This window comes from Oncorhynchus nerka, linkage group LG2 (genome assembly GCF_034236695.1).
Source record: "Oncorhynchus nerka isolate Pitt River linkage group LG2, Oner_Uvic_2.0, whole genome shotgun sequence".
In the NCBI taxonomy this organism is placed as follows: domain Eukaryota; kingdom Metazoa; phylum Chordata; class Actinopteri; order Salmoniformes; family Salmonidae; genus Oncorhynchus; species Oncorhynchus nerka.
In genome coordinates this window covers 75655952-75680087 of record NC_088397.1, presented here as the reverse complement: position 1 = coordinate 75680087, position 24136 = coordinate 75655952, and the positions used below count along the sequence as shown (strand labels likewise).

The 24136-nt window shown below is 44.1% G+C and overlaps 1 protein-coding gene across 6 annotated transcripts in view; it reads left to right on the top strand.

The window, feature by feature from the left end:
- The window catches only part of LOC115131660 (neurofascin-like), a 173849-nt gene extending 150137 nt beyond the window's left edge, over positions 1-23712 (top strand). For 5 of the 6 annotated variants that reach the window (XM_065002691.1, XM_065002695.1, XM_065002701.1 and 2 more), the window contains 5 exons: positions 1864-1989; positions 5883-6029; positions 8712-8843; positions 14033-14102; positions 22958-23712. In XM_065002691.1, coding sequence (XP_064858763.1) covers positions 1864-1989; positions 5883-6029; positions 8712-8843; positions 14033-14102; positions 22958-23186 — 704 coding nt within the window. In that variant the 3' untranslated portion in view covers positions 23187-23712. The remainder of the gene's footprint in view (positions 1-1863; positions 1990-5882; positions 6030-8711; positions 8844-14032; positions 14103-22957) is intronic. The other variant, XM_065002707.1, reaches the window with a different exon arrangement.
- Positions 23713-24136: the final 424 nt, after the last annotated feature.

Here is a 24136-nt window from a genome sequence, read left to right as displayed (position 1 = left end):
CTTTTGACTGACACAGCCTGGGATTGGCACATATTTTAGATTTGACATGGCTTGGGGCCAATGTGATCTCTGGCTTGCTGTTGAGTGTTACCTGGGCAACAAGGGTTCTTGAGCACCTGCCTGTACTGATACCTTATTTTACTCTTCTTTCTTCTCTCATGGCTGGCTCTCTCTAGCATGCTGCTTGTCATGTCTGACCTGGGGGAGTTTGGAACTATGCATGGGGGAGGGAGGAGGGAGGGATGCAGTTCAACAAGCATATAAGTTCATCTGCTCTCTAGTGGGATCCTCCAAATGGAGATGTTCATCCACTACAAGGTAAAAAGAAACGTATCAAGAAGTCCTACAAAGAATGTGCCCCCCTCTGTTCACTGTAGATACTGTGATGATGATGTTCAAAATGGCTTCCAAAGAAAACAAAGCTCCTTCGTAATAACAGTAGGGTATCTAAATATGGATTTCCCATAACTTCCGGGTTATTCTAGAAGAAAATCCACACACCAAAGAGCTGCTCTGTTTGTTGGTTTGGGCCAGGATGGAGGTGAGGTGTGTCATAGCATCAGTTGGCCACTTGGGGGCACTGAAATTCCATTTAAGACACTCATCATGGGTTGTGTGATGAGTAAATTATTTATGAATACCTAGTCCCAGATAAATCCTTACTGTTGTATTTACCCACACAATAAAACATGTACTTTATTATTAACTTCTAATGCTTAAAAGGACAATTATCTATAAAAAAACAGTATATTTCTGTTTACCTCTTTTTGTTAATTGGACTGTTGCCTTTTCCTTATTTCTGCATCAGTCAACAGTGCTGGTTCTGGGAAATTCCATATCACCTTTCTGCTCATTGTTTCATTTACTTTTTCTCTGTGTCTCTATTGGTGTGTGTGATTACCTGTGATTTCCTGCTTTTGTCTTTAACCCTGTGCTCTCTTCCCATTGCCCTGTAGTCGAGCCTACAGACGTCTCCATGTCTACAACTGTCCCACCTCCTCCTCCTCCCACTACTACCGCTGCTACTACAACCATTAGTACTACTACAACTACTACTACTACTACTACTACTACTCCTACTACTACCACAACTGTTACTGCTTCTACTACCACTACCACTCCTGTGTTGGTCACCAGCACCAAGCAAGCAGATACAAATGTGTTGGGTACATACAATAGGCCTATCTGTTGTTTGCTTTTAGTTCAGTCATTTTCTTCCATGGCAGTGTAGATAAAATAGATTGACAATGGATGCCACCTTTAAAGAGACATTTTAAAGGTGTGTTGTGTTATTTGTATATCTTCCCCAAGATTCAAGTGATAAATGAATATGCTTTAATTTGAAGCATTTTGATTGGATACTCTCTCCTGACCAGGAAGGAAGCATTTGGAGGAACTGGCTGCATTCCAATACCACTTCATTGCCTTGTCATATCTCCTTGGAAATAGGTTACAGGAAATCAAGTCACTTTAAAGTATTGGAAAGTAACCATTAACTCAACGCTGTTCGGTCAGGCTGTGAGAATCCAACGTATAAAGTTAAGAGGGTGTTTGTGGGCTGTTCACTTTGTTCAATGCCGTGTTCCTATTAAGTGGATACCTGGACTACTGGGCACCTCCATTACAAATCAGGACACCCCTAGAAGGGTTAAGGCATTAACTGTGGAGTGGACATCAACGTTGACACTCCTTAAAGGTGTTCAAATATAACACTGGTCCAATCCACTGTTTATAGGGCAGCCCGAAATCTAACCCTAGAACCATTGTGTGATTGCAACCCTGCGGGTGTGGCTGTTGTAACACACCCTTCTCTGCTCCATCTTTCCCTTGACACCACCCTGACCCCGCCCTGCCCTCTTGTAGGCATGGCTCCTGGGAGGGTGATCTGGAACCTGACGGTGAAGCCTAACAGTAACTACGCTAACGTCAGCTGGAACCACAACTTCCCGATCGGCAGCAGCGAGTTCCAGCTAGAGTTCACACTGGACGGTAAGATCCACACCCAGTTTGTGTCAGAGCTTAGGCTGGACAATAAGAAAAGAGCCAGAGTTTGTCAGCTCTTAGGCTGGAAAATAAGAAAATAACCAGAGTTTGTGCCATTGCAACAGTCAAACTAAATCAAGCCCAGCTCAAGTATTTGAAAGGATTTTACATATGTATTTAACCCAAGTCTATCGTATCAAAACTACAGTTCAAAACCCATCCTAGGAAGAAATGTCAATAGTGAAGTCAGTTTTCAGACTGTCTATCTCTGCAGAGATACTAGGCTTTCTGAAAGGAACTGTGAGGCATTCCTGGGGCAGAGACATACACCAAACTGACTTTATTAAAGAAATCCAGTCCAATTCATGACAGTCCTTCACTCTAGTAGAGAAATTAGGCTTTTATTTGGAGGCGAGTCATGCAACATTCTCCTTTCTATTCATAAAACTCCCAGGGAATGTCTGAGGGGAAACTCTCAACTCTCATTTCATTTTGCTTCAGCAGAGCTGAGTTCAATTGCCTATATAAGTCAGATTATGATCTGTATACCTGTAGATAGAGTGAAATATATCATATACTCTGTGGGATTTCCATTTAAATAATGACTGTGTTATTTTATAGCACCCCCAGTTTTTATTGTACTTTGATTGGAGGTTTTGAGTTTCTGTTTTCTTAAAAAATCCCTTTGTTGGATTTGCCTTTCATTGTGCCCGTGTTCATTTTCTCTCTCCGGTTCGAACAGAAGTTCCTTTCAGAAAGTATTTTGTGAGGCTGAGGGAGAAATTAAGAGAGATCTTAGTCAGTACTTTGAAAGAGGAAATTGTGAAAGGAGAGAGCTAGAGAGAGAAACCCAGGGATGGGGTGATGTTCTCACACAACTATGAAGAACTTGTCCCTATAACTGTATATTATTTATACGTTCTTATAACTGTATATTGTTTATCAGCATTTTCTAATTATATCAATGACACAGTTATAATGCACAAAATCCCAAACTCTCTTCCTATCTCCACTGTTAAGTGAGATGAGAGAGAGAGAGAGACCCATCTAGAATTACGTTTCATTTTACTGGAGGGAAATACACAGTTTAATGAAAACATTCCTTAAATATATGCTACTTACTACAGTATACTGATGGTACAGTGAGGTCAGTATATGTGTGTGTTCAATCATCCTGAGTGAAAAGAGAAGATGTTAGGGTGATGTTCACAGGAGCTGAGCATGTGCACACATTGATCTGTTTTCCACTGTATCAATGACATAGTTCTAACACACAAGATACCTAACTCTCTCCCTCTTTCCTGCTCTTTGTCCATCTCTCTGTTTGGAAATGTGTCTTTGTATTGTTCATACGCATTGTGTATTATGATGTCCTAACTCCCCATACTGTGCAGTGTGCATACTTCATGGCTACTACCCAGTATCATGCTGCTGCTTCATCTGTCTGGCTGGTTGGGTGCCTGTCTGGCTGGCTGTGTGTCTGGCTGGCTGGCTGTGTGTCTGGCTGGCTGGCTGTGTGTCTGGCTGGCTGGCTGTGTGTCTGGCTGGCTGGCTGTGTGTCTGGCTGGCTGGCTGTGTGCCTTGCTGGCTGGCTGTGTGTCTGGCTGTGTGTCTGGCTGGCTGCGTGCCTGTGTGTCTGGCTGGCTGGCCGGCCGTGTGTCTGTCTGGCTGGCTGTGTGTCTGTGTTTCTGGCTGGCTGTGTGTCTGGCTGGCAGCGTGCCTGTGTGTCTGGCTGGCTGGCCGGCCGTGTGTCTGTCTGGCTGGCTGTGTGTCTGTGTTTCTGGCTGGCTGGCTGGCTGTGTGTCTGTCTGCCTGGCTGTCTGGCTGTGTGTCTGGCTGGCTGGCTGTCTGGCTGTGTGTCTGTGTTTCTGGCTGGCTGGCTGTGTGTCTGTGTTTCTGGCTGGCTGTGTGTCTGTGTTTCTGGCTGGCTGTCTGGCTGGCTGTGTGTCTGTGTTTCTGGCTGGCTGTGTGTCTGTGTTTCTGGCTGGCTGTGTGTCTGTCTGCCTGGCTGTCTGGCTGTGTGTCTGTCTGCCTGGCTATCTGGCTGTGTGTCTGGCTGGCTGGCTGTGTGTATGATTGGTTGTGTGGCTTGTTTTTCTATTAACTGTTTAGAGTAAGAGTGAGGGGGAGGGAGGATGTTGTCTTTATTCACACACATTTTACATGGGCATTTTAATCATTAGCTTCAGCTTCATGTTTTAATGGTTGTAAGGAATGTGTTTTTATATTAGTCAGACATTCTTCCCACTGATTGATTTTCGCAGTGCTTCAGGCCTGTTTGTTGCCTAGTCAAGGATGCATTTTGTTTCATATGATTTGGTTTAGTAGCTTCAGAGGCTGCAGTGGATGTACTAAGCTTTGGAATGAATTTGGTTGATTGCTGTATGATGATTGCTATATGAGGATGTCACCCTTTCAGGGGATCAAAGGTCATGTCATAGCATGGTGCATGATGTCACAGGTTTGCGTGCGCCACCACCAGCCCACAGCTTGGTGAAGGGGCACGTCTTTCCATTGAAAAGATGCCGCGTTTCGTTTTCACCATCGGTGTGTTTCTTTTTATTGAGATGAGTGGAGGACTATGGGTAATCGAGAAACAGTGCTTCTCTACCCTCCCGCCCTTTTTATTGAGATGAGTGGAGGACTATGGGTAATAGAGACACAGTGCTTCTCTATCCGCCCGCCCTTTTTATTGAGATGAGTGGAGGACTATGGGTAATCGAGACACAGTGCTTCTCTACCCTCCCGCCCTTTTTATTGAGATGAGTGGAGGACTATGGGTAATCGAGACACAGTGCTTCTCTACCCTCCCGCCCTTTTTATTGAGATGAGTGGAGGACTATGGGTAATCGAGACACAGTGCTTCTCTACCCTCCTGCCCTTTTTATTGAGATGAGTGGAGGACTATGGGTAATCGAGACACAGTGCTTCTCTACCCACCCGCCCTTTTTATTGAGATGAGTGGAGGACTATGGGTAATCGAGACACAGTGCTTCTCTACCCTCCCGCCCTTTTTATTGAGATGAGTGGAGGACTATGGGTAATCGAGACACAGTGCTTCTCTACCCTCCCGCCCTTTTTATTGAGATGAGTGGAGGACTATGGGTAATCGAGACACAGTGCTTCTCTACCCTCCCGCCATTTTTATTGAGATGAGTGGAGGACTATGGGTAATTGAGACACAATGCTTCTCTACCCTCCCGCCCTTTTTATTGAGATGAATGGAGGACTATGGGTAATTGAGACACAGTGCTTCTCTACCCTCCCGCCCTTTGCTATTCCAGAATACAGAGTGTTTCATAATGGTCCATTTAAATTCCACCAGTCAGGGTAATACAACCAACTTACTGCTGCCAATTCAGCGGGAGTTTAGTTTCGTAAAACTTTGATGTCCACTGTATTATAGTAGCCTGAAGGAACACCTGCTCTCTAGCTCTACCTCTTCTCCCGCTCCACAAAAAGTCACCTTTTTAGATTATATTTTTCAGGAGCATTATCCCCAGGAGAAAAATGTGGTTTCACTTCCACTGAGAAGAAAATGAACCAAAAACAATCCTCTAAAAGCCATATTTTAAAAGCTTCCTTAAAGAGCTGCAGCTCTATTCACTTTCACTCTCTAGTAATTCTATTAACATAGCCGTATACGTGACATTGGTTTACTGATGTAGCTATTCATTTCAACGAGGATGTTAATGAGTGGTGGATGTTGGAGGGAGGGTGTGTGTGTGCTGCATTGGTTCAGTCTCAATTTACTCCAGTGGCCCACCATCTCATAGGGGAAGAAACAGCTCCACCCATGTCGCATCATTACGTGGTACCCTTCCTATTTACTTTGTTACCATGGTAGCCTGGCCACGCCCAATGACGTAGTATGATTGGCACCTCTCTTGTGTTCCAAGGCAATGGCAGTGTGTCAAGCGTACCAGTGAACCAGCCGCCCATTAAGCTGGCGGGGCTGATCGAAGGGGCCAAGTACCGCCTGAGGGTGTACTCCAACGAATACCACAGCATCTCCAGCAATGTTGTCACCTTTGAGACCAGCGCAGGTGAGTCTCCACCTGCCAGGTGAGGAGGGATGGTACATGGCCAGATCAGGTCATGTCAGATAGCCTGGGGGCCAGTCTGTCTGCATCAGCCCAGTCTAGGAGACTATAGCAGGCTAATGCAGAGACATGACAGCACCCAGGCTACAGAGACCCCATGGATACCCCAGTTCCCTAACAATGAGGTCTGTTGGTTCAGATCACAAGGCTAGGAGTCTATAGCAGGCTAATGCAGAGACATGACAGCACCCAGGCTACAGAGACCCCATGGATACCCCAGTTCCCTAACAATGAGGTCTGTTGGGTCAGATCACAAGGCTAGGAGTCTATAGCAGGCTAATGCAGAGACATGACAGCACCCAGGCTACAGAGACCTCATGGATACCCCAGTTCCCTAACAATGAGGTCTGTTGGGTCAGATCACAAGGCTAGGAGTCTATAGCAGGCTAATGCAGAGACATGACAGCACCCAGGCTACAGAGACCCCATGGATACCCCAGTTCCCTAACAATGAGGTCTGTTGGGTCAGATCACAAGGCTAGGAGTTGATATAGCTCCAAGGAGTTGGTATTGAAGTGAAGTTATTCAACTGTAGTGTAGAGGGACTGTTTTGTTTCTGTTCTTCAGAATTGGTAGTTCTGAACTTCGTGGAACATCGATTTAGCTGTTTATGATGTCTGGATTTTCCATAGGAGTGTATTCCATGTGGTAAGAATAATCCAATGAAAGGTAATGTGTAATAGGCTCATGAGTAAACAAGTCATATACAATGGATCTGATACTTTGACCTGTACTTTACTTTTCTATCTTTGCTTTGTTCTGATCAAATTCACTTTTCCAATGTCACACTTCTCTGGCACTGGCAGAGCTGTTACTTGGTTAGTAATTATAAGCTATTAATGTCGTTTTTTCCGCCTATTTATGCCTGCATTGTGTTACAGAAGTGTTTTAATAAAGTAGCTTATTTTACAGTTAGAAGACTGGTGTCAAAAAACAATACTTTGATGTGGTTGGTTGCTTTTAAAATGAGCTGTGCATGATATTTTGTTCCTTCTGCTAAAGTACCTAGGTTTTGTGTTCAAATTGACCCAACTGAATGAATAATTTGTTATACAGATAGATTTACTGGGATACCATCTAGAGTTATAGCTCTATGTTGAGGGAATACTCGAATGCTGTGATGATGGTTTGGGTTGTCATACTTGGTGTATCTTGATTTGAACATCCTTGGATGAGGACAGATTGTCAGATTGTCAGTGACTCATTTGGGGCAAAACAGACTGTTATTATTTTTCTCCCTCTCTCTGTGTGTTTCATCTCTCCCATCTCTGTGTGTTTCATCTCTCCCATCTGTGTGTGTTTCATCTCTCCCATCTCTGTGTGTTTCATCTCTCCCTCTCTCTGTGTGTTTCATCTCTCCCATCTCTGTGTGTTTCATCTCTCCCATCTCTCCCATCTCTGTGTGTTTCATCTCTCCCTCTCTCTGTGTGTTTCATCTCTCCCTCTCTCTGTGTGTTTCATCTCTCCCTCTCTCTGTGTGTTTCATCTCTCCCTCTCTCTGTGTGTTTCATCTCTCCCATCTCTGTGTGTTTCATCTCTCCCTCTCTCTGTGTGTTTCATCTCTCCCTCTCTCTGTGTGTTTCATCTCTCCCATCTCTGTGTGTTTCATCTCTCCCTCTCTCTGTGTGTTTCATCTCTCCCTCTCTCTGTGTGTTTCATCTCTCCCATCTCTGTGTGTTTCATCTCTCCCATCTCTGTGTGTTTCATCTCTCCCATCTCTGTGTGTTTCATCTCTCCGTCTCTCTGTGTGTTTCATCTCTCCGTCTCTCTGTGTGTTTCATCTCTCCCGTCTCTGTCTGTTTCATCTCTCCCATCTCTGTGTGTTTCATCTCTCCCATCTGTGTGTGTTTCATCTCTCCCTCTCTCTGTGTGTTTCATCTCTCCCGTCTCTGTGTGTTTCATCTCTCCCATCTCTGTGTGTTTCATCTCTCCCATCTCTGCGTGTTTCATCTCTCCCTCTCTCTGCGTGTTTCTTCTCTCCCATCTCTGTGTGTTTCATCTCTCCCATCTGTGTGTGTTTCATCTCTCCCTCTCTCTGTGTGTTTCATCTCTCCCGTCTCTGTGTGTTTCATCTCTCCCATCTCTGTGTGTTTCATCTCTCCCATCTCTGCGTGTTTCATCTCTCCCTCTCTCTGCGTGTTTCTTCTCTCCCATCTCTGTGTGTTTCATCTCTCCCATCTCTGTGTGTTTCATCTCTCCCATCTCTGTGTGTTTCATCTCTCCCATCTCTGTGTGTTTCATCTCTCCCATCTCTGTGTGTTTCATCTCTCCCATCTCTGTGTGTTTCATCTCTCCCATCTCTGCGTGTTTCATCTCTCCCTCTCTCTGCGTGTTTCTTCTCTCCCATCTCTGCGTGTTTCATCTCTCCCATCTATGTGTGTTTCTTCTCTCCCATCTCTGTGTGTTTCATCTCTCCCTCTCTCTGTGTGTTTCATCTCTCCCATCTCTGTGTGTTTCATCTCTCCCATCTCTGTGTGTTTCATCTCTCCCTCTCTCTGTGTGTTTCATCTCTCCCTCTCTCTGTGTGTTTCATCTCTCCCATCTCTGTGTGTTTCATCTCTCCCTCTCTCTGTGTGTTTCATCTCTCCCATCTGTGTGTGTGTCAATGTTTTTGCCTGCTGACAGCCTACATTAAAGACCAGGTGGACATTGCTACCCAGGGCTGGTTTATCGGGCTGATGTGTGCGATCGCTCTCATCATCCTCATCCTCCTCATCGTCTGCTTCATCAAGAGGAGTCGCGGAGGAAAATATCCAGGTAAGGGTTAAAGGCCCGGTGCAGTCAAAAATGTGATTTCCTGTGTTTTATACACTGAACAAAAATATAAATTAAACATGTAAAGTGTTGGTACCATGTTTAATGAGCTGAAATAAACAAATATATTTCTTAAAAATCCAAATAATCATTGTAAAGGGTTTAAACACTGTTTCCCATGCTTGTTCAATGAACCTTAAACAATTAATGAACATGCACCTGTGGAACAATCGTTAAGACACTAACAGCTTACAGACGGTAGGCAATTAAGGTCACAGTTATGAAAACTTAGGACACTAAAAGAGACATTTCTACTGAGTCTGAAAAACACCAAAATAAAGATGCCCAGGGTCCCTACTAATCTTCGTGAACATGCCTTAGGCATGCTGCAAGGAGGCATGAGGACTGCAGATTCCTCACGAGGACTGCAGATAAATTGCAATGTCCGTTACTGTGAGACGCCTAAGACAGCGCTACAGGGAGACAGGACGGACAGCTGATTGTCCTCGCCATGGCAGACCACATGTAACAACACCTGCACAGGATCAGTACATCCGAACATCACACCTGCAGGACAGGTACAAGATGGCAACAACAACTGTGTCGTGACGTTGGCCTGTTGGGGGAGGTTTATGACCCCCATAAAAAAATCCTCTTTCCTCTCTCTCTACTCTATAGAGTTGACTCTTGTAAAGCCTTTGTAACATAGAGAGTCTGGTAACATCGAAAGGGGGGAAACGGAACCATATTTCGGTAATCCAAACAGTTGAAAATATGCGTTGGTACTTAATGAATATGATCTCAGATCAGTTGTTGTCTCAGACATTACTACTAATGACAGGATGACATAAATTGTATCTTGGAAAGTCGACACATTCTAGATTCAGATTCACATGGAATTGTTGTGCAATTTAAATGTTTAAATATGAAACTATTTGTGAAAAGATTAAATATAATTTTAGCTTCTTAAATGAGAGAACGGTTTGTCATAGAGAAACTCTGCTCACTCAGAGGACCCGCCCAAGTGACAGACTTTGGTTCTAAACTATGAAACACGCCTTTCTTTCACCACTATATAAACCCGTTGACGAAAATTCAACTTTCTGTTCCGAGGACGTGAGGACGACGGTCCTACGTTAACGAAATTAGCATCTTGTTCAATGTGAAGGTGCCGATCGACATGCCGAAAGGATGAATTTCGACTACACCAGCCAGAATATAGCACAAGCTTAAAAGTATGGCAACTTAGTATGAACTTTGAACTATTATTCACTCCGTTGAGTTAGCAGCAGCCGCTGTAAACGTGGGCTAGGAAAGGACGGACGATGTATCCAGTCTAACACAAACAACGATACTACAACGTATCCAGTTTACCACCAGAGAGATTCTTCAGAGGATAAGAGATCCCTGCTGGGCAACCCGGCCTTTCATCTACGACCAACCATTTCAAGAGCAGCTCAGAGTAAATATTCCTTGCATTTTCCTTTTCCAAATGGGCGGTTATTTAGAATGCATAAGATACTGTATTTACGATAGCATAGCTACCTACGGCCCGATAAAGACACGAAATCTTTTTTGTTCCTCAGTCTTCCCGCTCTTTCATTCAAAACCAACCCCCTTTCTTCGTGGAACTAGCCGTCATATCTGTTCCGTCCGATGGGACGTTTTCCTTTATGACATCATTTGTAATCAATGTATGATACATTCTGTGTATATGTAATTCTGTGTGATTATTTAGGTATTTAGTCAATAAATAATTAAACTACATTTTGAATTGCTGATTCAACTTGTTAGCCAGGGTTTGTGAAGATAACAATGAATTTACAACTTTCAGATGAGACTGAATAAAGTGACGAATAAATATTGACTGCTACTGATGTAAAAGATTACTAGGTCTTTACGAATTTATTCGGAAGATAACCGCTCTATAAACATTATTTCGTGGTGCCCCGACTTTCTAGTTAATTACATTTACCTGATTAGCTTAATCAGGTGATATTAATTACAGAGAAATGATTTTATAGAATAGCATGTCATATCACTTAATCCGGCATAGCCAAAGACACAACAACTGCCTGAGTTACACCAGGAACACACAATCCCTCCATCAGTGTTCAGACTATCCACAATTGGCTGAGAGAGGCTGGACTGAGGGCTTGTAGGCCTGTTGTAAAGGCAGGTCCTCACCAGACATCACCGGCAACAATGTTGCCTAAGGGCACAAACCCACCTTTGCTGGGCCAGACAGGACTGTCAAAAAGTGCTCTTCACTGACGAGTCGCGGTTTTGTCTCACCAGGGGTGATGGTCGGATTTGCGTTTATCGTCGAAGGAATTGAGCGTTACACCGAGGCCTGTACTCTGGAGCGGGATCGATTTGGAGGGTCCGTCATGGTCTGGGGCGGTGTGTCACAGCATCATCGGACTGAGCTTGTTGTCATTGCAAGCAATCTCAACGCTGTGCACAACAGGGAAGACATCCTCCTCCCTCATGTGGTACCCTTCCTGCAGGTTCATCCTGACATGATCCTCCAGCATGACAATGCCATCAGCCATACTGTTTGTTCTGTGCACGATTTCCTGCAAGACAGGAATGTCAGTGGTCTGCCATGGCCAGCGAAGAGCCTGGATCTTAATCCCATTGAGCCCATCTGGGACCTGTTGGATCGGAGGGTGAGGGCAAGGGCCATTCCCCCCAGAAATGTTCAGGAACTTGCAGGTGCCTTGGTGGAAGAGTGGGGTAACATCTCACAGCAAGAACTGGCAAATCTGGTGAAGTCCATGAGGAGGAGATATACTGCAGTACCTAATGCAGCTGGTGGCCACACCAGATACTGAATGTTACTTTTAATTTTGATCCCCCCTTTGTTCAGGGACACATTGTTCCATTTCTGTTAGTCACATGTCTGTGGAACTTGTTCAGGTTGTCTCAGTTGTTGAATCTTGTTATGGTCATAAAAATATGTACACATGTTAAGTTTGCTGAAAATAAACGCAGTTGACAGTGAAAGGACATTTATTTATTTGCTGAGTTTAAAAGATACCAGAAATTTTCCATACGCACAAAAAGCTTATTTCTCTCAAATTTGGTGCGCAAATGTGTTTACATCCCTGTTAGTAAGCATATCTCCTTTGCCGAGATAATCCATCCACCTGACAGGTGTGGCATATCAAGAAGCTGATTAAACATGATCATCACACAGGTACACCTTGTGCTGGGGACCCTAAAAGGCCACACATGCAGTTTTAAGTTTTGTCACATAACACAATGCCACAGATGTCTCAGGTTTTGAGAGAGTGTGCAATTGGCATGCTGACTGCAGGAATCTCTACCAGAGCTGTTGCCAGAGAATTGAATGTTAATTTCTCTAATATAAGCCCCCTCCAATGTCGTTTTAGATAATTTGGCAGTACGTCCAACCGGCTTCACAACTGCAAACCACGTGTAACCAAGCCAGCCCAGGACCTCCACATCTTCTTCACATGCGGATTTGTCTGAGACCAGCCACTCGGACAGCTCAATGAAACTGTGGGTTTGACCAACTGAAGAATTTCAGCACAAACTGTCAGAAACCGTCTCAGGGAAGCTCATCTGCGTACTTGTCATCTTCACCAGGGTCTTGACCTGACTGCAGTTTGACGTCGTAACCTACTTCAGTGGGCAAATGTTCACCTTCGATGACCACTGGCATGCTGGAGAAGTGTGCACTGAATCCCGCTTTCAACTGTACCGGGCAGATGGCAGACCGTGACGAGATCCTGAGGCCCATTGTCATGCCATTCATCCGCCGTCATCACCTCATGTTTCAGCATGATAATGCACGTCTGTACGACAGCGTGTTCCAGTTCCCGCCAATATCCAGCAACTTCGCACAGCCATTGAAGAGGAGTGGGACAACATATCACAATCCACAATCAACAGCCTGATCAACTCTATGTGAAGGAGATGTGTCGCGCTGCATGGTTGGATACTGACTGGTTTTCTGATCCACGCCCCTCCCTTTTCTTTGTAGGTATCTGTGGCAAACAGATGCAGATCTGTATTCCCAGTCATGTAATGCATTTGTTTCAATTGACTGATTTCATTATATGAACTGTAACTCTTAGAAATACATCTTAGAAATATTTTTGTTCAGTGTGTATAGATTTCCACGCTATGAGGTTGGAATAATACTGTGAAATTGTGAAAATGATGATAATGCTCTTCTACTGTAAGAGCTGTTTGAAAAGAACACCTTTTCAGCCTGTTTTGGTGGTATGGAGACTTGACATCACCAGGCAGTAAATGAGTTAGTAGACCAATAGACAGGTTGGTTGTTTAGCAACACAACTGACGCATGTGCAACTATTGGGCAAAACAGATGGGTTGGCTTAGATTGTTTGACAAGATGTAAACTATGTTTCATCTCCAATGTTTATTGAAAACAACCAACAACTGAGACAATATATTTAACTCACTAGCGAATTTAGTCATTAGCATTGACATGAAATCTGTCAAAACACCTCAAAACAAGACAGGGTATCAAGAAGAAGATGAAACTAGCTGAAACGAGTCACTTACAATTCCCTACATGGCAGTGTCTTGTCATTGTTGGTAGATATCTGGCCATCTAAAATCACAACAACTCTTGAACCCCATTGAAGAGTGCACATCATTTTCATGACATAATCAGCTAAACCATCTATAAGAAAGACAGTTCCAAACCTCTCTGCCAATAACAGCTCGTTTTCAGTTGCCCCCCACCCCCCACACTCTGACCACTCCCATACAGCCCTAGCAAAGATCTTGCTTGAGAAATCGCTCCTTGCTAAGAAGCAATTTTTTTCATTTTTGACCATTTCAATTGAAATCAATCATAGTAAGGTCCTTAATTGTTTGCCAGAAATAATTTGATATTGAGATAAAAATGGCTGCATTGGACCTTTAACACAAGGTGGTCCAGTATCCAAGTAAGGGTTAACACAGGGGGGTCAAAACTAATCTAGTAACTAGTAACCATGTAAGGGTATACTAGACAGGGTCAAGTATTAGGTTATGGGTTAACACATTGAGGGCATTTGGGAGCAGGAAAAGACGGTGGGGGTTGAAATACCCAGGTAGGGGTTAGAACGAGGGCAAGTGTCCAGTTAAGTCACAAGATGGTGGCACGTTCAGTATAATCATGTACCTCTATTTGTTTTATCACTATTCAGTACGAGATAAAAAAGATATCCCTCTGGAGGGAATGGATCAGAAGGGAGAGGATGGATCATTTGACTACAAGTAAGTATTTCTCTTGAATATTACATATCTCTGGCCTACACATCTCTGGAACAATTGCCAGTCAGTGAATGATCTATATATGCAGAGTTTCTATTGCAAAACATTGGTAATCATGGCTAGATATGACTGTGTATCACCCAGGATTATACAGAGGAGGATGTCTTGTTTGCTTTTTTTATGGAAGTGTCATTGTGATTATCATGTGTGGTATTCAGGCTTAGGATCATGTTTAGTAGTGTTTATCTGCAACTACTTAGGCATCAGGAATGAGGGACAGGGACTATTACTTTGGCCTTGTAATATTTGGGAATGCTATTAAGACGATCGAGACGAGCTACAGTAAACAGGAGTTATCATGTCTTAGGTCTGGTAGTGCACGTTTGCAGTATGTATTTGTTAGTTAGTGACTGTCTTTTGCTCATTCCAGGTCTCACTGATCTCCAGTCATTCTTCTCTGTGGGGAATGAGAATCTTTCCATCTCTACTGTTTAATTAACCCTCTAACTTAACTGTCAAATCAGCACTAACACAGTCCAACTGGTTTACTCACTCTAATCATCGTGGTCCTACTTTATATTGAAATGGTGCTAAAAACCAGTGTCCTTACATGGTAATATAGTAGTTACATAGGCAGACACATTGTACTTTATGTACACGCTTAAAAGTTTAGCAACTGTTTCCATGATGATTATCATATTAGCCTCAGCAGGGAGTCTTTAGAACTTCAGAAGAAGAGGAAGGCAGCATCGTATTAGTGGAAACCAAGACTGTTCTCAGGGCAAGCCCGGTGTAGCTAGATATGTTCGAGTCACGTTGGGGATGCCCTAACCCTAATCCTAACCCTTTTCTTAACCTTAACTTAATTCTCCTAACCTGTCACGTTAATTCTCCTAACCTGACACGTTAATTGTCCTAAACTGCTACAAAAAGTCAGTAATGCTAGTTAAAACTGGCAGACTTGCCATGAGAATAGACTTGGTTTCCACTAATGTGATACAGCAAGATGAAGTGCCCCTGTACTCTGTCCCCTATAACCCCACACAACCAGTAACCCAAACCCCTAATTGTTCTTATAAGCCACAAAGGAAATATGGCACATTCATTTAGCCAGACCAGTTACAATGGATTTTAAAACATTTAAGAAATATTTAACCTTTATTTAACTAGGCAAGTCAGTTAATTATTATTTACAATGACGACCTACCCCGGCTAAACCCTAACGCGGACGATGCTGGGCCAATTTTGCGCTGCCCTATGGGATTAGGAATGTATATTTAGAGTAATTTGAAGAGATTTTATTCATTTTACGTTTGGCTGTCAAAAGCATTCCGACCATGAAATAAATAATTTGAACAGTGTTGTTTTAGGTGTTTATTCTGCTTGACAGCACAGTGCTGTGGTTTTAAAGTGTTCATGTAAAGTGAGATGTTCAAAGATGTTATATTATCACATATGTGTGAGGCATGTCCACAATGGAAAATCTAAGCAAGTCTGCTCTCGTCTCTAATCAATGTTTATTCATATTACCCTCTTTCCTACAGTGAAGGTCATTGCTAAACTCACAATCTGACACACTCAATAGCACTGGGACTAATCACTCTGTCTACCCAACTCACACGTTGTGTGAGTGTGTGTCTGGGCATTTATTTGAGTGTGTGTTTTTGTGTGTGTGTGATTTTTTGTGTAAGTGTAATTGTGTGCGTGAGTCTGTGTGAGTTTGTGCGTCCGTGCGTACGCGCATGTGTGTGTGTGTAGTCTCTGGCTCTCATTTTGTGTGCTTGTGTGTCACCTGGAGGTTGTATCTCCTTCCTTCCCTCTCTCTCTTTACCCTCTCTTCTATCCTATCTCCTCCCTCTCTTCTCCATGCTGAAATGGTCGTCTGTCCCTGACAGGAATGAAAATGAGAACGAAAAGGAGAACAGGTACTTTGGTTTCGGCACGGCATCCACCTCCTGGCCTGCGCATGTCAGAGACAGATACTGAACTCCCCTTCAGACTGAGGGCTTGGGGGTGAGATTGGGGGATGAGGAGGCGAGGGCTTATGGGTGAGATTGGGGGATGAGGAAACGAGGGCTTGGGGTGAGATTGGGGGATGAGGAGGCGAGGGCTTATGGGTGAGATTGGGGGATGAGGAAACGAGGGCTTGGGGTGAGATTGGGGGATGAGGAGGCGAGGGCTTATGGGTGAGATGGGGGGATGAGGAAGCGAGGGCTTGGGGGTGAGATTGGGGGATGAAAACGCGTGGGCTTGGGGTGAGATTGGGGGATGTGGATTGAGGCAGTGACTGTGATGCTAGATCATGGTCTATGAACTACTTCACCCTCCTCCCTTTGCACTACTGTTTCTGGGGTAGAAGGGGAAGGTGGGAGATGGGGGGTGAGGAGGGTCAAGGTGGGCATGGTACACCGGTCAATCAGAGATATCGGTTCCCGGGGGTGTCAAACATGTGATCAGGGCACAGCTGAGACTCTCTGGGTAGTGTGAACCCACAGAGAGAATTGAGAAGAGTGTTGTTTCTACACACAGCTAGAACTCCCGTCAAGGCACTTCACCAATCTGTAGCGAATCGCAAAAACGTATATCATATGTTGCTTACTGTTTTGGTCTATAGTCTACTTCCATAAAATGTTTTACATCTGGGTCAACTATCCCTTCAATGCAGATGAGTAAATAGGACAATCTTACTTTAGGACTAAGCCATGTTAAAGATGTAGGATATGTATTTGATCACCCTGTTGCAATGCAGGACATTTTAAACTTGTAGTGTATTTCAAGTTTAAAAAGGCTTCTAAAGTTTGTAATTTCCACTTTGAAATGTCAAACTTGATTTTCCCTTAAAAATGTATCAACCCCTACAAAAATGTTCATTAATTATAATCCACATAATAATTCACATTACTGTTGCTGCAGGATTATTTTCCTGCTGTAGCAAACTGTCTCAAATTGAGATCCAACATCAGTATGCTTCACCAGTATGCTTCACCAGTATGCTTCACCAGTATGCTTCACCAGTATGCTTCACCAGACAACAATCATAAACACTAGAGCTATAAACCTAGCCCAACGCTATGCATTAACCTTGGTTTAGCCTTGAGGCTAAAGTCATCAATTGACCTGGTTATCTTTGGCCTGGCCATGGCTGTGTTCCACACCTGCTACCTGTGTTCCACACCTGCTACCTGTGTTCCACACCTGCTACCTGTGTTCCACACCTGCTACCTGTGTTCCACACCTGCTACCTGTGTTCCACACTTGCTACCTGTGTTCCACACCTGCTACCTGTGTTCCACACCTGCTACCTGTGTTCCACACCTGCTACCTGTGTTCCACACCTGCTTCCTGTGTTCCACACCTGCTACCTGTGTTCCACACCTGCTACCTGTGTTCCACACCTGCTACCTGTGTTCCACACCTGCTACCTGTGTTCCACACTTGCTACCTGTGTTCCACACCTGCTCTCTCACAAGCAGAACGACAGCCATTTCAATAGGCAGAATATCTTAGGCCCAGGGCTGTTCTGGCCCTGTTCAATACAGGCCTGGAGAGTTGTCTTGGCAGGGACCTATCCTATCCATGGGTGGTTCAGGGTTAAGAGCAGCGGGTGTTCAATATGGGGAAAGAGACGCTAATCACAGCTGTGGTTTAAGCATCGCCTCAGGCTCATGATATTCAAGTCAGAAAAGCGTATTAGTGTTCAAGGCTCAGCTGGTGTTCAAACAGTGAGCCAAGGCTTCGCACTGTGAAATCGTCTTCATTACCAGTCTGCAGGATATCACAGAGTTAGAAAAGCAGATTTTCTGAAAGTGTCAATTTAATCAGGTAATAATCTGTCAGGTAAATAAATCAAGGTGATTTGCAGATTAGGGGAGAGAGATGGAGAGAGTGTGAGGAGGCAGTAAGGTCTTATCTCTCCCCAGAGAGACGTCAAGTGTTTCATGGATTAGGTAGGTGATGTAATGATCGTGAAAGTGATCGTGAACACTCTGAGAGGTCCTGAACCCGTTTGTCTCTGTCGAGGGCTTGATCGTGTTTTTCCCCCCATAAGGTTAATTGCTTTGTTTTTCTTCCGACAGCTGACATTTAACAGGCAGCAACCACCAGGTGCAGAGGTGAAGGCTGAGGACGGAAATCAATTTGGCTGAAATGAGGGAGGTTGGGAGGTTTGAGAGAGGGTGTAGAGTAGATGTAGTGAGGGTTTAGGGAGGGAGGTTGGAAAGTCTACCGTTTCGAGTTTGATGCCCTTGAGGAACCGATTTGGGGAATAAGCAACAGCGAACCTTTTGTATGGAGATGAAATATCAACACCACTGTCCTTTCCTTGTTCCTTCCTACATGACATAGTCATCAATGATGATAATCACTGCTGCTCACGTCCATCTCTGCATGTTTCTTCTGTCCATGTTTCGGTCAAGTAGACCTCGGCTTTCAAAAGATATTGATCAAATAAACATGCAGGGGTAAACATATGTGCTGGAGTCATTTTCATCATTGCTAATGTCTGGTCCCTGTGTAGCATAAGCTGAATGATTTGACAGTTCTGTCTCTGCATGTATTGGACTCTATGGCAGGGGTGGCCAACCCTGATCCAGGAACACCGCAGTGAGTGCAAGATTTTGTTCCAGCCCAGCTGTAACACAATTGATTTAACATTCTATGGTTCTAGGTTAAAGACCATGATTAGTTGATTGTTTCAAGCTGGCCTGGAACAAAAGCCTGCACATACTGCAGCTTTTCAGGACTAGGTATGGCCACCCTGGTCTTTTCCAGTTGGACTCACTGTGGTGCTATAAATTCACCTGTTAGAGGTCCTTTTTATGCCAATTGCCAAACCCACAGATGCATGCCTTGATTTAGCTCTGTTCTCGGCCGTTACCTGTGGCTTGGGCCTCCTTCAGCGCCCTGCATCTTTTCATTTATCCTGAAAAATATGATTTTGTTTTCAGTTGAAGACGGTTCAAGCTGCACGTAACACCATGGACCAGACCTAGCCCTGCAATAGACTAGTGTCCTGTCCAGGGGGTGTACTTGTACATCAAGCTGCCTCACGCTAGAGAAACAGGAGATAGACTAGTGTCCTGTCCAGGGGGTGTACTTGTACATCAAGCTGCCTCACGCTACAGAAACAGGAGATAGACTAGTGTCCTGTCCAGGGGGTGTACTTGTACATCAAGCTGCCTCACGCTACAGAAACAGGAGATAGACTAGTGTCCTGTCCAGGGGGTGTACTTGTACATCAAGCTGCCTCACGCTAGAGAAACAGGAGATAGACTAGTGTCCTGTCCATGGGGTGTACTTGTACATCAAGCTGCCTCACGCTACAGAAACAGGAGATAGACTAGTGTCCTGTCCAGGGGGTGTACTTGTACATCAAGCTGCCTCACGCTAGAGAAACAGGAGATAGACTAGTGTCCTGTCCAGGGGGTGTACTTGTACATCAAGCTGCCTCACGCTACAGAAACAGGAGATAGACTAGTGTCCTGTCCAGGGGGTGTACTTGTACATCAAGCTGCCTCACGCTACAGAAACAGGAGATAGACTAGTGTCCTGTCCAGGGGGTGTACTTGTACATCAAGCTGCCTCACGCTAGAGAAACAGGAGATAGACTAGTGTCCTGTCCATGGGGTGTACTTGTACATCAAGCTGCCTCACGCTACAGAAACAGGAGATAGACTAGTGTCCTGTCCAGGGGGTGTACTTGTACATCAAGCTGCCTCACGCTACAGAAACAGGAGATAGACTAGTGTCCTGTCCAGGGGTGTACTTGTACATCAAGCTGCCTCACGCTACAGAAACAGGAGATAGACTAGTGTCCTGTCCAGGGGGTGTACTTGTACATCAAGCTGCCTCACGCTACAGAAACAGGAGATAGACTAGTGTCCTGTCCAGGGGGTGTACTTGTACATCAAGCTGCCTCACGCTACAGAAACAGGAGATAGACTAGTGTCCTGTCCAGGGGTGTACTTGTACATCAAGCTGCCTCACACTACAGAAACAGGAGATAGACTAGTGTCCTGTCCAGGGGGTGTACTTGTACATCAAGCTGCCTCACGCTACAGAAACAGGAGATAGACTAGTGTCCTGTCCAGGGGGTGTACTTGTACATCAAGCTGCCTCACGCTACAGAAACAGGAGATAGACTAGTGTCCTGTCCAGGGGGTGTACTTGTACATCAAGCTGCCTCACGCTACAGAAACAGGAGATATGCTCTTGCTCCTACGAGCTGTTCTGGGTTGCATGCGCCAAGGCAACTTTCACATAAAGCCTGATTCTAGGGCTTATTGGTGCCATATGATTGTTGTTGTTTTTTATGGGTTTTTGTTTGTTTGATATCACAGTAGTAGTATTGTGCAACTATGTGTGAGCACCCAACTGTTTTTGACCCACTAGTAAATATCATTTTAGGCCAATGTCACTCAGGTATATTAGCAATCTCCACACATGTTCAGTCTGTGTTTAAAAAGTATGTGTCTGTTCAGTGTGTTTTTAGCCATCTCTGTTTTTTGTTCTTCCTCACCTTTTCCTTTGTCTTTCTGTTCTGGTTTCCCATTGGTCCAAATCAAGTTGTTCACTCGAAAGGTATGACAGGAGTCTATCCCGCACAGTGCATACCACAACCAGAATAACCTTGAAATAATATGCATTATTTACTTTTTAAGACCGCTCAATTCTTGCATTGGGTTTTAATCGATTAATATCTAATCACACACATAATCACCTTTGTCAACCTTCTGAAGTGGCTAAACATTGACCATACTGTTTTCAATTCGATCAACATCGTCCTCCAACGTATCAGGCTTAACCAACTAAAATCCTCCTTTTATTTCCATGATATTGATGCACAGGTGGACACTAACAAACAACTGATGTTGACATTTACGCAATTGATTTCTCTAGTCCAATTGTTATGTTAATTGGGCTGCATAAGATTTGTCTTTATAGAACAAGGCTCAAATATCAAAGATCAAGAGCAGTTTGTTTTGAAAGTCATTTCAGACACTGCAGCTTATTTTAGGAGAATAAAGTCTTCCCAGTTACTTTTTCCACCTTTGCTCCTCTCTCAAAAGTTAATCTAATCAGATAATTGAATCATTCTACACTCTCATTCTAAAGACATTTTAAAGTGGAAGAATGCTTGATCTTTCTAAACCCTCTGCTCACTAAAATGTCTTGAGTGATAAGGTCAACAAACAAAAGCTGTCAAACCCGTGACTAAAGCTGAGCTTTTTAAAACAACTTTACCACTCTGGTAGATTTATACAATTACACATAGAGAAATAATAGGCTCATAATTAAGATGTAATACTTCCCTCTTAAGGGGATTTAGAGCTATGAACAATAGTTACGTATTTACCAGCTGCTATGCTAATCTCCTTATAATTGGTTACATTTTTTTACTGAATTTGATGGCTAGGAACATCTAATAAGGCCATTTCTACATTACGCTCACGTCTACTGTACTAAAAATCAAGGTTGTCATTTTCCCTTGTCTACATACGGTATTGTATGACAGTGAACTCAATGTTCTCACAATCCTTCTGCAGTATATTAATCGATTAAAACATAAAAAACATCTCCTCCTGCGCAGTTATCCAGTTTCTTCACATGTATTTCACTCTCCCTCTTTTCTTTGGTCTACTTATCTTCTCTAGAGTCTCTCTCTCGTACTTTTGTCCAGCACCTGTTTCCTCCATTCCTTTCCTGATTTTAGTCTCTCTCTCTCTCTCTCTCACTCTCTCACTCTCTCACTCTCTCACTCTCTCACTCGTAACACCTGATTGAGTATCTGGTCTGTTTGAGTTCAGAGGTTTGATTGTGGGTTGACTTGTTGATACTTTGGTATGGTTGCCTTGGTAATTCTCTGTTGATGACCTTGTGTGCCCCGTTGGCTTGGTGAGCCATGCTTTCAGGTAATCTCTGTCAGATTATATTGCCGTGTAGTTTGTTTACTAACTGGCCAGCCATACAGTACCACACCAGTACATCACCGAAGAAAATATGTCAACACGGTCTGGTTTGTAGATGCATCCTCTCTACAATGAAGAGAAATAGACAACACCTCCAAATACGATGGAAAAACTGTTGAAGAGCTAAACTAAATTATTTTTTGTTCCCTCTGCTCTGGTAATGCCTTTCTGTTGTTTGCTATCTGGCTGTTGTAAGAGTCTAGAGAGCTAATGCTGGTTGAAAGCCCCTGATCCCTTCTGCATGACAATTCTCTCCCCCTACTGCAGAGGTAGAAGACATAGGGACATGTTCTGAACTGAGATACGCACACCTACTATAACTTGGGCTTTCACACAAATACACTAACACCTGCAACGCTCAGACTTTTGTGTGTGTTTGAGCTTTATGCACAGATCTCAGATCAGAACATAGCCCAGACTGAGCAGCATGTGTATGATAATGCATTGGTTTGAGCATTTAAGGTACAGCTTCCCCAAAGACAAAGGGGCTCTGTAGCAGTTCTTCTAGACTACAATATTTACTGCAGGGCTTTTTATATTTTAGCAAGCTTATATTATTGCACTCAGGTTGACCATTGCCAGTGTTTTTATATCATAGCTAAAGGCAAGTATCGATGTTGTTCCAAAATGAGTTTGTGAAAGTGCTTGTGTTCCAGTCTGCACTGAATGACCCCAGCTACAGTCTGTACTGTAAGAGAGACGACAGTGGAAAACTACAGAATCAACACTTCTCTTGTTGACAGTTGTTCCCTTCCCCAGTTTTCTTCTTACCCCTAACCCCTCTCCTCTCTCTCCCCTAACCTTTGGGACGGTAAGGACTCGCCTGCGTTGATGACCGTGTTGATGACATCACAGGCGGAATCTAACCTTTGACCTCTTGACCCTTTGCAGCAGCGACGAGGACAACAAGCCTCTGCAGGGCAGCCAGAACTCTCTGGATGGGGGTGTGAAGGAGAGTGACGACAGCCTGGTGGACTATGGCGAGGGAGGGGATGGCCAGTTCAACGAGGACGGTTCCTTCATCGGCCAGTACACTGTCAAAAAGGACAAGGACGAGACGGAAGGCAACGAGAGTTCCGAGGCCACCTCACCCGTCAACGCCATCTACTCGCTGGCATAGTCCCCATGCCCGGCCTGGCCTGGGGATCTGAGGAACTCCCCTTGGTGGTCGGAGGGTGATATTACCACCACTACTACTACTACACACACACACACACATACGCGAACACACACACATATGAATATAAGTGTATTAATATATAAAACACATATACACATGTAAACACACGCAGCACCTGCCTGGAGACTGTTTGACCTCTTAAAGCGGAGGGAGAAACCATTCCTCTGAGAATTAAGGGGGTGTGAATGGAATGGAGTTGAAGTTACTGTGAGCCAAGGCCTGACGTTCGGCTATTGACGTTCTATAGAAATGGCTTGCCAAGGTGAAGTTTGGTAATCTTCAACAGTACCAGTCTCTCTATGCTCCTCCTTCTGCCCCTCACACAGACTGAGTGTGCCTAACGGGCTTCAGTTGTAGAGGACTAGGAGGAAACGCAGAGGTTTTCAACCATTTTGTGTGGCTCTAGAGCTTTCTTTGTTTTCAACGTACTCAGCTTTCCCCCCAAACCCCTCTCTTTCTCCCCACACACATCCTCACGCCCCCCCCTGTGTCTTTACCGAGCGTCCCTAGGGAAGGAGACACAGACACTCGTCCTGTGAGCATATCAGCTACGGACCACCAACATAGCAGGATGTTGGCAGATATGTTTATCACATTGATATTTCCACAGAGAGATGGTTTTTTGTTCTCAATTGATACAGCAGATGAGTCATTTGAATATATGAATGCTGTAAACAGTGCTAGCTCACCTTCTAGTTCACTGCAAAACTATGCATTACCAACACATCATGTTTTTGGGTAAAGTCTGGTTATTAATTAAATTGTTTATTTTTCAGTGTTGACTCACAGGTTTAAAGAAGAATAACCTGCTTAATGAAATTCTAATGTTCCCTTGCCTTCCCGCTGTCGTAAATGTACCTATGATTCACCTCCAAACTCAAGTCGTGTTG